The sequence below is a fragment of the Pelobates fuscus genome, chromosome 4 (genome assembly GCF_036172605.1).
Source record: "Pelobates fuscus isolate aPelFus1 chromosome 4, aPelFus1.pri, whole genome shotgun sequence".
NCBI lineage: Eukaryota > Metazoa > Chordata > Amphibia > Anura > Pelobatidae > Pelobates > Pelobates fuscus.
Window position 1 is genome coordinate 246,487,372 of NC_086320.1, and position 15,171 is coordinate 246,502,542.

At 41.8% G+C, this 15,171-nt stretch overlaps 1 protein-coding gene across 1 annotated transcript in view; it reads left to right on the top strand.

Annotated features, from left to right (window-relative positions):
- The window catches only part of ADCY1 (adenylate cyclase 1), a 1,733,599-nt gene that overhangs the window by 1,639,420 nt on the left and 79,008 nt on the right, over positions 1–15,171 (top strand). Inside the window, exon 19 of the mRNA XM_063452027.1 lies at positions 5,215–5,339. Within this exon, the coding sequence (XP_063308097.1) occupies positions 5,215–5,339 (125 nt within the window). The remainder of the gene's footprint in view (positions 1–5,214; positions 5,340–15,171) is intronic.

Genomic DNA, 15,171 nt, shown 5'->3' on the forward strand with positions numbered 1-15,171 from the left:
GGTCGTCTGTCTCGCAGCCATTCTTTTCCCTGTTGCTCTATGCCATTGTAAAAGTGTTCCAACAAGAATAATTGTAACATTTCTTCAGTGGTCATGGCTTTACTCCTGTTCATCCAGTGGTTTGCCGCCCTTCGCATTTGGTGCGCCCATTCCATATGCGTATCATTGGGCTTCTTTTTCGTGCTACGAAATTGACGGCGATACGTGTCAGGAGTTACAGCGTATCGCCGCAGGAGTGTGTCCTTGACCAGCATATACTGGGTCACTTCCTCAGCACTCAAGGTCCGCACTCTTGGCGGTATTTGTGGGGTACTACCAGCTGTCGTCTATGCTGTCCACTTTTCTCGGTCAGGCGATACAGCTTCCCTTTTTCCCATAAGAACATTTCATTATCTAGCCCGCCTCCTCCGGTCTCTGCCCTTTCTCAGTATTTTTGTAAGGTCGGGTCGGTCTTAGACTCTGTCTCAAAAGTAGTGGGGATGTCCCAGGGGATGGGACCTAACGGGTCAGTCCAGGTCAGGGTAAGTCTTACCTGGGTCTCCCCTACTGGTGAGGGTTCTCGCTGCGTCTGCCCTTGTGCTTGAGTCGTCACCGGATTCACCTCATTATTATATGCTGGAGCATAGGAGTCATGGGGCCCAAATCGTTGCCCAGTAGTACTTCTGCAGGCAAATTATCCATTATTCCAACGTTCACGGCCCCTTTCCCCGCTCCCCAATCAAGATGCACTTTAGCGGTAGGAATTTTATATACATCCCCCCCGCCACTCTAACAGCCACTGTCTGTCCTGATCGCTTGTGTTCCAGCACCAAATGGCTCTGGACCAGCGTAATAGTAGCACCAGTGTCCCTTAGTCCCTCGGTAGGGCGCCCCTCGAGCCCTACCTTCTGCCAGTGGTGTTGGCGGTTATCCGAAGCGGCATATACAGGATCAGCTTTGTGTAGTGGTCCCAAATATTCCTCCATAGGGGTCTCTTGGTTGACACAGAGTGCCCTGGCAGGACGAGGTGGCCCGGAAGGGTAGTTATAATTCTGAGGGGTTTGATGCGTGTTTAAAGGGCAGCTCGCCATGAGATGCCCTGGCTGTTTGCATCTGAAGCATGTTGGTCGGGGACGGTCAGAGGAGTTGTTACTGGGTGGTCCTGAGTACCGTACGGGACCAGCGGGTACTGGAGCTCAGAAATCGGTGCGGGGAGACGTACGGTAATTGTCCTTGTGTTTGACTTGTGCCGCTGTTTCGGTAGTTCATGAGTTCATGTAAACGGGAATCATAATGTTCGTCAGCCTACTTGGCCGCTTCTTCTAAGGTAGCAGGTCGTCTGTCTCACAGCCATTCTATTCCCTGTTGCTCTATGCCATTGTAAAAGTGTTCCAACAAGAATAATTGTAAAATTTCCTCAGTGGTCATGGCTTTACTCCTGTTCATCCAGTGGTTTGCCGCCCTTCGCATTCGGTGCGCCCATTCCATATGCGTATCATTGGGCTTCTTTTTTGTGCTACGAAATTGACGGCGATACGTGTCAGGAGTTACAGCGTATCGCCGCAGGAGTGTGTCCTTGACCAGCATATACTGGGTCACTTCCTCAGCACTCAAGGTCCGAAACGCTTCTAGTGTCCGCCCGGATAATTTTCCAAACAATATCGTGGGCCACTCTTGGTTGGGAATCCGGTGCAGTGCTCATTGTCGCTCAAAGTCTGCCAAATATTCGTCAATTCCTGTCTCATTCTCCAGAAAAGGTCTAAAAGCCGCATAGGGTATCTTTGGCCTCCCGGGGTTCTCTGCAGAAATTATGACTGGGGACGCTTCGGCGTTGCAGTGTGCGGTCACCAGGCTCTAGCTTTCTGTATGTCCTTGTCTGCGTCTGCCATCAGTTGCTGTACCAGTTCCATAGAGGGGTTCGGCCCATATAGTGAGAGCCTCTCCCGAACAATCCTGGTCTTTTCGTCACTAATCGTTGTCGGGGTTTCTGCCATCGTGAAGCTCTGATCCAGTTCGGTTAGTTCTGCGATCAGCTCCCTCCTCGGACGGTTGCTTGCGTTCCCACCTCGGCTTTTGAGTAAGTCCTTTAAGGTAGTGCGTTTCAATTTGTCATAAGTGCTCTCCATCCGTTCGGTATCTCTCCTAGGGAATCCAGGACAATCCCGCATCTGCCACCAAATGTTACGTTACCCCCAGGCTAGCTGGAAGCTGGACCGCTTGGATAGTCTGGATCCCAATGCAGAGAAAGAGAGAAGCCACTTCAGCTAGTCGACCAGAAAAATCCTGTAAATGTAGAACAATCCCACTAGCTATGGTACAGCTAGGATACCCTTTTTCCCACAAAATGAGTCGAGGCTGCGATTTGAATTTCAAGCAAGAACTGGCTTTAATGGCACACAGGTATCGGTATTTATGCAAAAGTTCAGGTCCAGGGACAGCCCCCTCTGGACCTGATGGGATACAGGGACAGTACAAGTGATCAACCAATAAGAATAAAATGTATTGTTTTAATTTGTTACCGCCCAGCTTGGAGATAATGAATCCAACGGTTATGACAATACAATTATCTCCAAGCGCCCAAAATACCACGTTTTTATACCACTTATAAAACAGGTTAAAATACATAACTTCAACATTTCCAGATATAATTCGGGTCTTCCACCATTCATTCTGTAGCCCCGGTCTGGGTGAAATAGTTAACCGAAGAGCGCCCAAAATCCACGAACCATACGCTTGGTGTCCTCGTTACAAAGTCTGTTCGTATCTTTGGTCCCGAGCTTGAGACGGCGGCCATGTTTTTAAGTGAGTTAATAGTCAGCGGGACCTTGACATCAAACTCGTGGAGTTGTGTGCGAATCCCCGCTCTATTACTGGATGTTTCCGTGGTTCGGGAGACGAACGTAGACCGCCATGAAGGGGGTACTTAACCTGCGGTTAACCGCAAAACCCAGCATTCTAATTGAGACCACACGCCATGCTGTAGGTGGTCCCCAATCGTGACCCTTTCGGTAGTTTGAGGATCGGGAGATCAGGCACAAACGGGAATGCCCTGAGGCCGTCAATTAGGTTGTGGTTAACCGCAGACCGCAACTCTCTGGCCGATCAATTGGAGACACACTCCCCTCGCCGGGTGGTCGGTCGTTCGGTTGTTAGAAAGGTGACCGGGGTTAAGTGGCGGCACACGCCAGGGACCGGGTAGTCCGTTGTTCGTTTAGCGAAATAGTTGCAAGTAATCCGTTCGGGAGTTGGGTACAAAACTACAGTACCGAAGCAAAAACATAGCAAGGAAACAACATATTGCTTGTCTGTAGCAGTTTTGTAACACTACTCTTTTTTAGAAAGTAAAATTAATTACATAGTTTTATCTGTCATTGGTAATCCTGTGTGTAGCTACATAGTTAATACTATTTCGACATGTCTATTACACATATTCCACTAACGTTAGTAAAATACATTACATTTCTTCATTGATATTATATACATGAATATTATATATTATCAACAAAGTACTAATTATATATGATTAATATAATATTAGTAAGTTATATGTGGATAGTGTGTGTGTGTGTATATATATGGATAGTGTGTGTGTAGCATTGAACACCCCCATTTGCTGTAGACATCTCAGATTTTATCCCTGACAAATGTTTACATAAGTCGCATTCCTAAGCTCAGATGTGAATGAATAGAGTTACAGAGAGAGAAATTTGTGTCTGTCTTAGCCTTGTAATACAAAATGGAGTCACCTCTGTTCTGATGGTGACTTGCAGTATACACGTTTAGTTTCTGTCTTAACACAAAATGTCTGCCAGTATAAATATACTGACAATATATATATATATATATATATAAGCGGATCGTCCGCATTACGTTGCCTTGCAACGCCCCGGTAGCCGGTATTCATGACGGCACGTGTCACGTGCATCTCTGAGGGCGGAGCTTCGGGATGAGTGCTCGCGCACACCCGGAAGCATAGCCGACGCTATAGGCGCGGTTGATATGCCGCACCCCCTCTCTATTGATTTGCAGCAACCCTAACACGTATAGGAAAAGGGGCGGAGCTGGGCGGACACCTAATGCGCACACTCGGAAGTATACACGGCGGAAACGCCGAGGACACCATGCACCTGGGTGAGTCACTCCTAATTATTGTTATGGCTATATATTGACATACATTGCAAGTATTATGTGTTGTCCTATCATTTTTGTCTGACCCTGAGGAAAGTCCCGAGCGGGGACTGAAACGTTGGTCACAGATTTTAACATGATTGAATAAAACTTTTGGATTTTAACAAGACTGGTGAGCAGCTATTATTTGGCATTCTTTGTATCTTTGGAGTCCAGGCTTTGGCACCCGGCATATGAGGATCAATTAAGCGTGAGTGCATGGGATTTTTATATATATATATATATATATATATATATATATATATATATATATATATATATATATATATATACAACAAACACAGACTCAAAGGAATCCATGTTTAAAATGGAATGAGGCAAAAATTAGATTATTTTGGTAAACTAATTTGCATATGCCTACCCAGAATGCTTTGCGGTAGTAACATCCCTGCAGATTTGTGATTTCTGTGGGAAAAGCAAGTCTTATGGCTTGACTGGTGTGCAGATTTTTGTTTAACATTGTATTAACTATATATATATATATATATATATATATATATATATATATATATATATATATATGTGTGTGTGTGTGTGTAAATTTTAACAATAAACAAGATTTTAAATGGGTTTTGAATAATTTTGATTACAAATATATATATATATATATATATATATATATATATATATATATATATATATTTGTAATCAAAATTATTCAAAACCCATTTAAAATCTTGTTTATTGTTAAAATTTACAGACTTTCAGCTATTTGCAATGACAAAAATCAAGCTAAAGCAATGCAATTGAAATAGCTCAACACAATGAATGGTTCAACTGGTGTCCCCAAATTCAACTAAAAATGCAACTTATAATTAATTCTCCAGTCTAAGAATTATTCAGCTATTTCAATTGCTTTTGTTAGGATCTGTCCATTGAAAACAGCTGAAAGTCTCAACATTTTGACAATAAACCTGATTTTCGATGGGGTTGAATAATTTAGATTACTACTGTATATTACAACTGTATTTATATATACTCTATCTATCTGCCCATCTATCTATTTTTAGATGCTTAATTCTGACAAGGTGTACATATATATTGTAGGTATAAATGTTGGCCCTGTGGTGGCAGGAGTCATTGGTGCCCGGCGTCCCCAATATGATATCTGGGGGAATACAGTAAATGTTGCAAGCAGGATGGACAGCACAGGATTACAGGGTAAAATTCAGGTAAATTACTATAATTTTAAATCATATTAATTATCTCTTTTAATTGGTCAGTAAATGGCTATTATATAAATTACCTATTTAACAGATGTTTAAATATTAAAATAAGAGGGGAATTGTGAGCAACTTGCAAATTGCTACCTAGTTATTAAAGCTAAAGGTGAAATAGACAAAGTAAAATATATGTTCTTGAACAAGGTGGTATATGTTTGCATCTTGTATGGTGAGACTGACCAGCACCAGTCTATATTGTATCAATGTTTATGTATTTTGGTCTGCATTTACATCTTACCCCTTTTCTTTGTATTTTAAACTTTTATTGTTATTTATACTATACTGGTAGATATCCTGTATTCTGCAAGGGAAGATCTCTTTCGCTCAAAAAATGAGCGCCAAAACACACTATATATAGAGACTGGTCATAGCTCTATTGCATTTTAGTTGTCCAATCTAGCATTCCCTGTAACCTTCTTTCTCTGTTATGCTTTGAGTGGTTGTCTTTTTCTGTTTTCTGCAGATTCTCTGTTGCAGACAATTTTTTTAAACAGTTTATTAACAAATTTGGATAGCATATACACTGATCAGTCACAATATTAAAACCAACTGCAGTATTTCTGCATCCAAAATTGTCTTTTCTGTCTCTAATATTAATAAGCACACATATTTATGCTTTAGATTTTCAATTAGGTCATGTTAGGACCTACCTTAACTTGGCAAAGAGAATAGACCATTACATGACATGTAGGGAAGCAGTGCCTTCGGTAATGTCCTCAAATTCAATTGAGTAAAGGATGATGTGAAATGATAAGAAGACAATAAAATGAAATCTAGTTCAGTATTTTCATTGCTGGTGATATTAGATGAAAAGAAAGAAATACACTAACAATTTTATGAAGCTTAAAATCAGCTCCAGATGTATTCACTTGGACGGTATGATCCCTATAAATATGCTGTTACAGATCCTGGTCTTCTGTTAGGAGATATCCTCAGGCCTGTCAATGGTGGGCAGCAATTACCAGTTGCTGGGGATGTTTTATTTGAGTGCGTTGTATTTCAGCAGCAAACGTACACCAGCAGAGAAATATAAAAACAGAAAATAGTGCTCTCTATAAGAATAATTATGAAATAAAAGCGGTAAAAGGAGGCATACTCACAAAAGGAGAGCAAATTGAAGTTTTGCTCAATCCTATAAAGCTAGGAAATTAAGGTATGGGATCCTCCAGTTAAAATCTTCTGAGAAAAAAAATCAGGAAGTTCCATATAAAGTAAAAACTAGTTTTATTAGTAAACAAAATACTTTGCATTTAAATGTCCCATACTTTACATTTAATTGTTTTATTTTTATGTACCAGTAGACCAGTTTTGATGTGCCACATTATTCCATATACCACTTGTTTCAAATAGGGTATGGTCTCCCTTACCTCCCTACCTGTTGGTACTTTATACTATTACAGCATGTCATAATTTTAGACGTGCCATTTTATGCTTCGTCTGGCTGTGGCCATCTTGATACTCACATAGAGGATAGCTGTGGTGGTCATATTGGTACTCTTATAGTAGATCCTATAGGGAATGGTAGCTACCTATACCCTCACATATTTTTATTTTTTTTAAATTGATTTTACTAAATGTAATTCTAAAGTCACATTACCTACATTATTTACACAGGTTCATTCTATATTCATCTCTCTATTTTATTTTAAGTTATTTTATAATTTGAAGCTTATAAATATTTTTGGTCACATGACTGATGACATCATATGACAGTTTTATTAGTATTTTTTGGCTACTTAAATAGGACAGGTCCTTATCTCTGTAACACTTTAAGAAAGCCTAGTAGTCAGCGAAACACGTTAGTATTTTATTTGTGTTTTATTAACATTATATTATTGATTTTATTATTTTGTTTACTAATAAAACTAGTTTTTACTTTATTTGGACCTTTTCTGATTTTATCTCAGAAGATTTTACCTGGAAGATCCCATACCAAAATTTCTCCTTTTATCCTTTCTATTTCTTATTTATCCTTACAGAGAGCTCTATTTTTATGTTTTTATATATCTCTGCTGGTGTACATTTGCTGCTAAAATACAACGCACTGAAAGAAAACATTACCAGCAACTGGTAATTGCTGTTCACCACTGACAGGCCTGAGGATCTCTTAACACAGGACCAGGACCTATAGCAGCATATCCACAGACGGGGATCATACTGTCCAAGGGCATACATCTGGAGTGGATTTTAAGCTTCATAAAATTGGAAGTGTATTTCTTTCTTTTCCTCTAATATCACCAGCAATGGAAATACTGCACTAGATTTCATTTTATTGTCTTCTTATCATTTCATATCACCCTATGCTCAATTTGATTTGAGGACAATACTGAAGGCACTACTTCCCTACATCACCTTTTCCCATTTATCTACAGTCAAAAAGAAAAGACCCTGGTTTGGGAAGTCCAAGTAGCCATTGCAAGTGCTAGAAATCCAATGTCTTCTATCCATTAAATGACAAAGATTTGACTTATTCATTTCATCATAATCAGTCTTTAAAGTTACCTAGATATCTTATCTATGCTTGGTCTAAAACTTAAGGTAGGACTTGACGTAGGTAAGGCCCTGACTTGGTGTCACACTAACTTTTCTGTTGTGGGACATTGTGCAGATCCTTTTTATGTGAGTAATCCTTTTTATTTGTATTTTTATCTTATTTTATTTGACCATGTTTATTAGCTGTGTATAAAAACAGAATTGTATGAAAAATATTCTACCACACCTTGGGAAGTTCTAACTTTCAGAATATCACTTTGCCTTAACATAAGGGGTATAAATCTTTAAGGTCAATGAATAGCCCATGCAGGGCATGGGATATATAATGCCTAAGATCAGCCATGGCACCAATCTTGAGAAAGCCCTTTTTACCGGGCGAAACGCGTTGATGGTGCGGGTGGCATTTTAGCCTAATATCTTGAGGAGTACAGACTTTTTTTTTTTTGCCTTAGCTGATTTGGAGATTCCCTTGAAAAGGTAGTGAACATATATTTTTTTATGCATTATCTGCTCCCCGGGTTCTTAGCCACAGAGCTCTTCTAGCTGCCACTGACTACCAATAGCCTCAGAAATTAACTTTGTAACCTCCTCAGATGCTTCAGTAATGAATTTAGATGCCAACTTCAAATCTTTGGAAATCTCAAGCTGGTCCCATTTGAAATATACTCATTTAAGGTTGTTGTCCCAACTCTTAATGCTCTAGACAAGGAAGCTAATGCCACTGAGGGATGCATATCTGCTCCTAAAGACGTATATGAGTTGATAAGGTGTGCATTCATGCGTTTCTCCATAGGGTCCCTCGGTAATGCCACACTATCAATTGGTAGAAGAGTTTTCTTCGCTACCTTTATATTTGCTGCATGGACATTAGGTGCCCTATTCCAGTTCTTGGTGTCTGAAGTCAGGAATGGGTACCGTCTATTAAATTTGCCTTGGATAGACGTTTCTCTGGTATTTGCCACTCTGTCTCTATCAGTTCTTCAATAGAAGAATGAAACTGACAAAGTTGTTCTTTTTCTATGTAAATCCTCAAAATAAATATCTGATTCTTTAGTTTCTCCATGATGTTCATGAATGTCTCTAATAAGAGAGATAAGTGTATCTACTGTCTTCCCAACTAGGTTATATGGGTATTTTGGATGCAGGTCCGTCTCCAGTTAAATTTGTAAGTGTGTTTGAGCTGAGATAATTGTTGGTTATGTTAAGAGCTGCTGTCTGAGATTTTAAATAATTAATTTTATGGTAGTAATCTACAATGTAGGAGGCAAATGCCAGCATTATATGAGGCAGGGACTGGTGATGGTTAGACACCGCAAGAAAAATATCCAAGCATCTATTGTACTAAGAAAATAGGGACATAACTGTTTGCTATTTTATTGTAATATAGGGAGGAGTACCCATATAAGCCCTTGGATTTCACGTGTGGCATTCCTCCAGGGCCAGATTAAGAGCCCAGTGGGCCTGGTGCTGACAATTATGATGGGGCCTAATAACAGAATCTTATCGACCAAAAACATTAAAATAGTCATACCTCTCAAGCGTCGTGTATCTGATGGAGATGGTATTGGAGGGAAACTCATAGGGTGCAGCTATGAGAAAACACACACTATATGCTAATCTCTTTCTAATATGCTTTCATCTTTCAAGTGAATCCATACCCCCTAACAGCAGTGTCCAGTGAAGGAGGAAGTCACTGGGCAGGGTAAAAGGGTGGGCAACTGACGCGAATCACGTGACCAGAACTGCAAAAAGGGTCGAACATGCCCAAAAAGGGGGCATGTCTGTCCAAAGAATTGGAAGGCCAGCCTGTATCACAGTGTCAATGTCACCATGTCGCCCAGTCCCCTAGTCTCTCAGTGTCTCAGTGTCCCCATTTCTCCCATTGTCCCCATGTCTCAGTGTGTCCTGTGTCACAGTGAGACATGGGGACACTGAGAGACCCGGGGACACTGAGACACTTGGGGACACTGGGAGACATGGGGGCACTGAGACACTTGGGGACACTTGTGGATACAGATATGGGGACACTGGGAGACATGGGGACACAGAGACATTTGGGGACACTGGGATAAATGGGGACACAGACACTAGGGACACAGAGACATGGGGACACAGACGCTGGGCGATATTGTCATGATATTGTGCAGGTCAGATAGGATACTTATGCCAGGGTTGACTTCAGGTACTTTATTAGTGTTTTTAGACAAATTATGAAACTTGAATGAAAACAGACTTTAGCCAATATGCCTCCAAACAGGATACTTGCCATAGAACAGGTTACTTGCAAATAATAATGAATGTCTGTAATTTCCAGGTAACAAAGGCAGGATGGTAACAGTGGAAGGCTGGTTACAGAGGCAGGCTGGTTTGAAGTATAGCTAAGGGTGGGGCAGGTTATTGTTAGGAGCAGGTTTGAAGGTAAGTCTGTAGCAGGTTCACAGGAGCCAGGATATGAAGTCTTTCAATAAGAACATTAACTTCAATGTAAAGGCCTTAAACCAGAGACTACAGGGTTTACCAACGTGTGAAGAAATTACCCTTTTTATTTGTTGTTTCTTCATTCTCCATTCGGTAGATGTAACTACCGAACAAAGACCACCCCCTGGCTCATTTAACTTCAAAGCCTGCTTCAATTAAACTCTCTACGTGTGCGGCCAGCGTTCGTACTACCGAACGCCATGTGGCTGAGAAAACCGCAGCCATCTTTTTTCAGACGAACAATGGCAGTGGGACTTGGTTGTCGAGTGTCTGGAACTAAAATTGGACACTCGACTTCCTGAACACCGATCTCAACTCACGGTGAACCGGTCACAGAAAACTTCCATAGTTTTTAAGAACCGATCTGGGTGAAATTTGAATATGTTGGTCACCCAGATCATATTATTTGTGGGGATACCTCATGCATAAAGGGGCGTTCCAGATATTGGGGAAATTTTTGATTTTTCTGCCTGGAGATAATCAAGTTATTACTTTATCAGACTTGATTATCTCGAGGGCTAGGGGAGAGAATTGTATGTTTGTGCTGGGTGTGTTTTATGATTTTACTGTACGTGATTTGTTATATTGTGTCCTGTGGGATGTCCCCTTGCATGGGGACTTGCATAAAAGCCTGTGTGTGTTAAATAAAGTCAGTTCATTTTGTACCCTTCTTCTTGACTTCGGCTGATGTTTGGGGATTAATTTGCTTTACTAAGGGAATTATCTTGTAAAGCTATTTGTATTTCGTATGGATTTCATCTACTTCAACTACTGAACGGAGAGCTATATACACTAGGCTCTGGCGGTTCGGGAGGAAACTACCGAAGGAGGTTTAAATACACTTGGTTTCCTTACAACTGGTGGCAGCGGTGGGATTGAAATCCCAAATGGACGTCCCAAACCAAGCAAGAGAATGAATGGCTCAGCAGTACCAGCTACTTAAGAGAACCATGCTAAAGGATTTACTGGAAGCTCGAGGCATAGTGGCAAGTAACAAGAAAAAAGCCACGTTAATTGCAGAATTAATGCAGAGCGAGAGAACCAGCAATACAAAAATGGAGCACGAGGAAGAAACCGCGATGCAGAAAGATATCAGATGGATGCTCAGTGTATTGGGACCCAATTCATCTACAGAGGCGATTCTGCAGGTGGCACAAGCCTGGCAATCGCAAAAAGAGCGCGAGGACCGAGACAAACCGTCACAGGGGAATTTACTACACTCGGGAAGTACCAATGACCTACCAAAGAAGGTAAATTATGCAGCATTTAAAACTTTTAATGGCAATGAAATGGAAATTGACAGTTATTTGCAAGACTTTGAATGTCAATGTGCACTGGAGGGATTAGACTCCACAAAATGGGCTGCAGTACTTAGCAGCAAGTTGTCAGGAAGAGCAGCAGAGGCGTGGCGAGCAGTACCTGATGGGGAAATACACAATTATAACAAAGTAAAAGACATTTTGTTGGCCAGATATGCTGTAACCCCTGAGGCATACCGGAAAATGTTTCGGGAACTGCGTAAGACAGGGAGAGATTCCCATACTGAATGGGCTTTTCGGCTACACAGGGCAGCCCATAATTGGATGCAGGGCTGCCAAGCAACTACCCTGGAGGATGCCTTACAGCTTATGCTATTGGAACAATTCTTTAATCATACTGCCGGTGATATAAAAGATTGGGTAAAAGACAGAAAGCCCCAAACTGTGGACGTGTCTGGTGTGAATCGCTTTCTTGAGGACATGCCACAGCATCTCAATCGGTTTGAGGTCAGAACTCTGACTGGGCCACTTCTGAAGGTGTATTTTCTTCTGTTTAAGCCATTCTGTTGTTGATTTACTTCTATGCTTTGGGTGATTGTCCTGTTGCAACACCCATATTCTGTTGAGCTTCAGCTGGTAGACAGATGGCTTTAAGTTCTCCTGCAAAATGTCTTGATAAACTTGGGAATTCATTTTTCCTTCAATTATAGCAATCCGTCCAGGCCCTGACACAGATAAGCAGCCCCAAACCATGATACCCCCACCACCATACTTCACAGTTGGGATGAGGTTTTGATGTTGGTGCGCTGTGCCTCTTTTTCGCCACACATAGTGTTGTGTGTTTCTTCCAAACAACTCAACTTTGGTTTCATCTGTCCACAGAATAATTTGCCAGTACTGCTGTGGAACATCCAGGTGCTCTTGTGCAAACTGTAAACATGCAGCAATGTTTTGTTTGGACAGCAGTGGCTTCCTCTGTGGTATCCTCCCATGAAATCCATTCTTGTTTAGTGTTTTACGTATTGTAGATTCGCTAACAGGGATGTTAGCATTTGCCAGTGACTTTTGTAAGTCTTTAGCTGACACTCTAGGATTCTTCTTCACCTCATTGAGCAGTCTGCGCTGTGCTCTTGCAGTCATCTTTACAGGACGGCCACTCCTAGGGAGAGTAGCAGCAGTGCTGAACTTTCTCCATTTAAAGACAATTTGTCTTACCATGGACTGATGAACAGCAAGGCTTTTGGAGATACTTTTATAACCCTTTTGTCAGGGTACCTGTAGTCTCTACCTCAGAGGAGGTGAGAGACTTAGACGTTTATCCTCCCAGAGGGGTTGTTTCTTCCGTTCCTCGCGGTTCTCTCGGCCATTTACAAGTCGACCGCGAGGGATCCACTTCCTTATATGACGCGACGCTCAGTAGTCGACGTCATGACGCCAACCCGGGTCGACCTGTCAGTCAAGTCCCGAGCACTAATCAGGACTCGTCGGGGGCGTGATTACACTCTAGAATCAAGGTATAAAGTAAGGCTTTCGCCATCTGCTCATTGCCCTGTCGTGGTTCTAGCCTGTCTAGTCACTCAGTGCTCTTGTATTCTAGTTGTCTCTTTGGTTCTGACCCGGCTTGTCTGTACTACCCTGTTTATCTCTGTTACCCTTTAACTTGGCTTGTCTCTCGCTTACCTGTCCTCTCATTCCCTCGACCTCGGCTTGTTCCTAGACCATTCTCTACTTACTCCTTACGTTAAGTCCGGCCATTCTAAGGTCCGGTATACGTACCTACCACCTGTTTGTACTCTGCGTGTTGGATCCCTGTCCCGATCCTGACATTAGGCCAATGGATCCTGCAGGTACAAACACTCAGGTTGGTCCTTCTGACTCTAGGTTCGACGCCATGGATCACAGAATGGACCAGATGGCTCTAGCACTACAGGCGTTACTATCTCGTTCTGGTAATCAACCAGAGGAGATGCGTAATACTTCTATCTCTCCTGTGAGTTCAGGTCTAGAGGTAGCCACTGTAGGTGCTTCTTCCCGTATCACTCCACCTGTACGTTATGGTGGTTCTCCAGAGAAGTGTCGTGGTTTCTTAAACCAAATAGGTATCCATTTCGAATTACAACCCCGCTCCTATCCTACAGATAGGGCGAAGGTTGGATTTATTATCACATTACTTGTTGAGAAAGCTTTGAGATGGGCCAATCCATTGTGGGAAAATGATAATCCGTTAGTATATAATTATAATGCCTTTGTAGCTGCTTTCAGAAGAACTTTTGACCCTCCAGGTAGAAAGGTCAATGCAGCTAGATTACTGTTGCGCCTTAGACAAGAAAACCGAACACTTGTGGATTATGCACTAGAGTTCAGGTCCTTGGCGGCAGAGGTTAAGTGGAATGAACAGGCTTATATAGATGTATTTTTAAACGGGTTATCAGACATAATCCTTGACGAGGTTGCTACTAGAGAGCTTCCTGAAAATTTGGAGGATTTAATTTCTTTTATTTCTCGCATTGACGAACGTTTAAGAGAGAGCCAGAACACACGAGAGAGAAACCGTAGACCTTCCTTTAAACTAGCTCCTTCATTTCTAAGTTCTGAATCTACAACCTCACTTTTTCCAGAACCTATGCAGATAGGCAATACTCGCCTCTCAGAAGAGGAGAGACAGTACAGGAGAAGGGAGGGGTTGTGTATGTACTGTGGAGTCAGAGGTCATTTACGCCTAAATTGTCCTAATCGCTCGGGAAACGCTCGCACCTAAGTTTCTCTAGAGGACAGGCCTTGGGTGTTTCTATTTTGTCCTCTAATCTTAATTATAAAGATCACAGGCTTCTGCTACCCGTTTCTTTAACTTGGGAGACGAGAGTACTAGAAACTATGGCATTGATAGATTCCGGAGCTGCTGAGAGCTTTATCGACCAAGTTTTTGTTACCAAACACGCTATCCCATCCCAGTTAAGGGAGACACCCTTGGCCGTTGAGGCCATAGATGGTAGACCTTTAGTTGAGCCTGTTATTTTCCGTGAAACCATACCCGTTAAATTAACTGTTGGTATCTTACACGAGGAAGACATATCTTTATTGCTTATTTCTTCTCCTTCTGTTCCCATAGTCCTGGGGTACCCTTGGTTAAAAAAACATAACCCTATTATTGATTGGGAATTAGGGGAGATAATCTCATGGGGTCAGGGTTGTCAGGACAGGTGCTTACGGACAGTGTCACCGCTTTGCGCAGTTAACACACCGATTAATTCTACCTACTCTACAGAGGTACAAATACCGCCCCTGTACCTGGATTTAAAGGCAGTATTTGACAAAAAGAATGCTGATACTTTACCTCCACACAGGTCTTTTGATTGTAAGATTAATCTACTACCTGGTACTATGCCCCCCAGGGGTAATGTATATCCTTTGTCCACTAAAGAGAACTTAGTCTTAGAGGAGTATATTCGTGAGAACCTTGAAAAAGGATTCATTAGGAGATCCTCCTCTCCTGCCGGGGCTAGGTTTTTTTTTGTTAAAAAGAAGGATGGTACACTAAGACCTTGCATTGA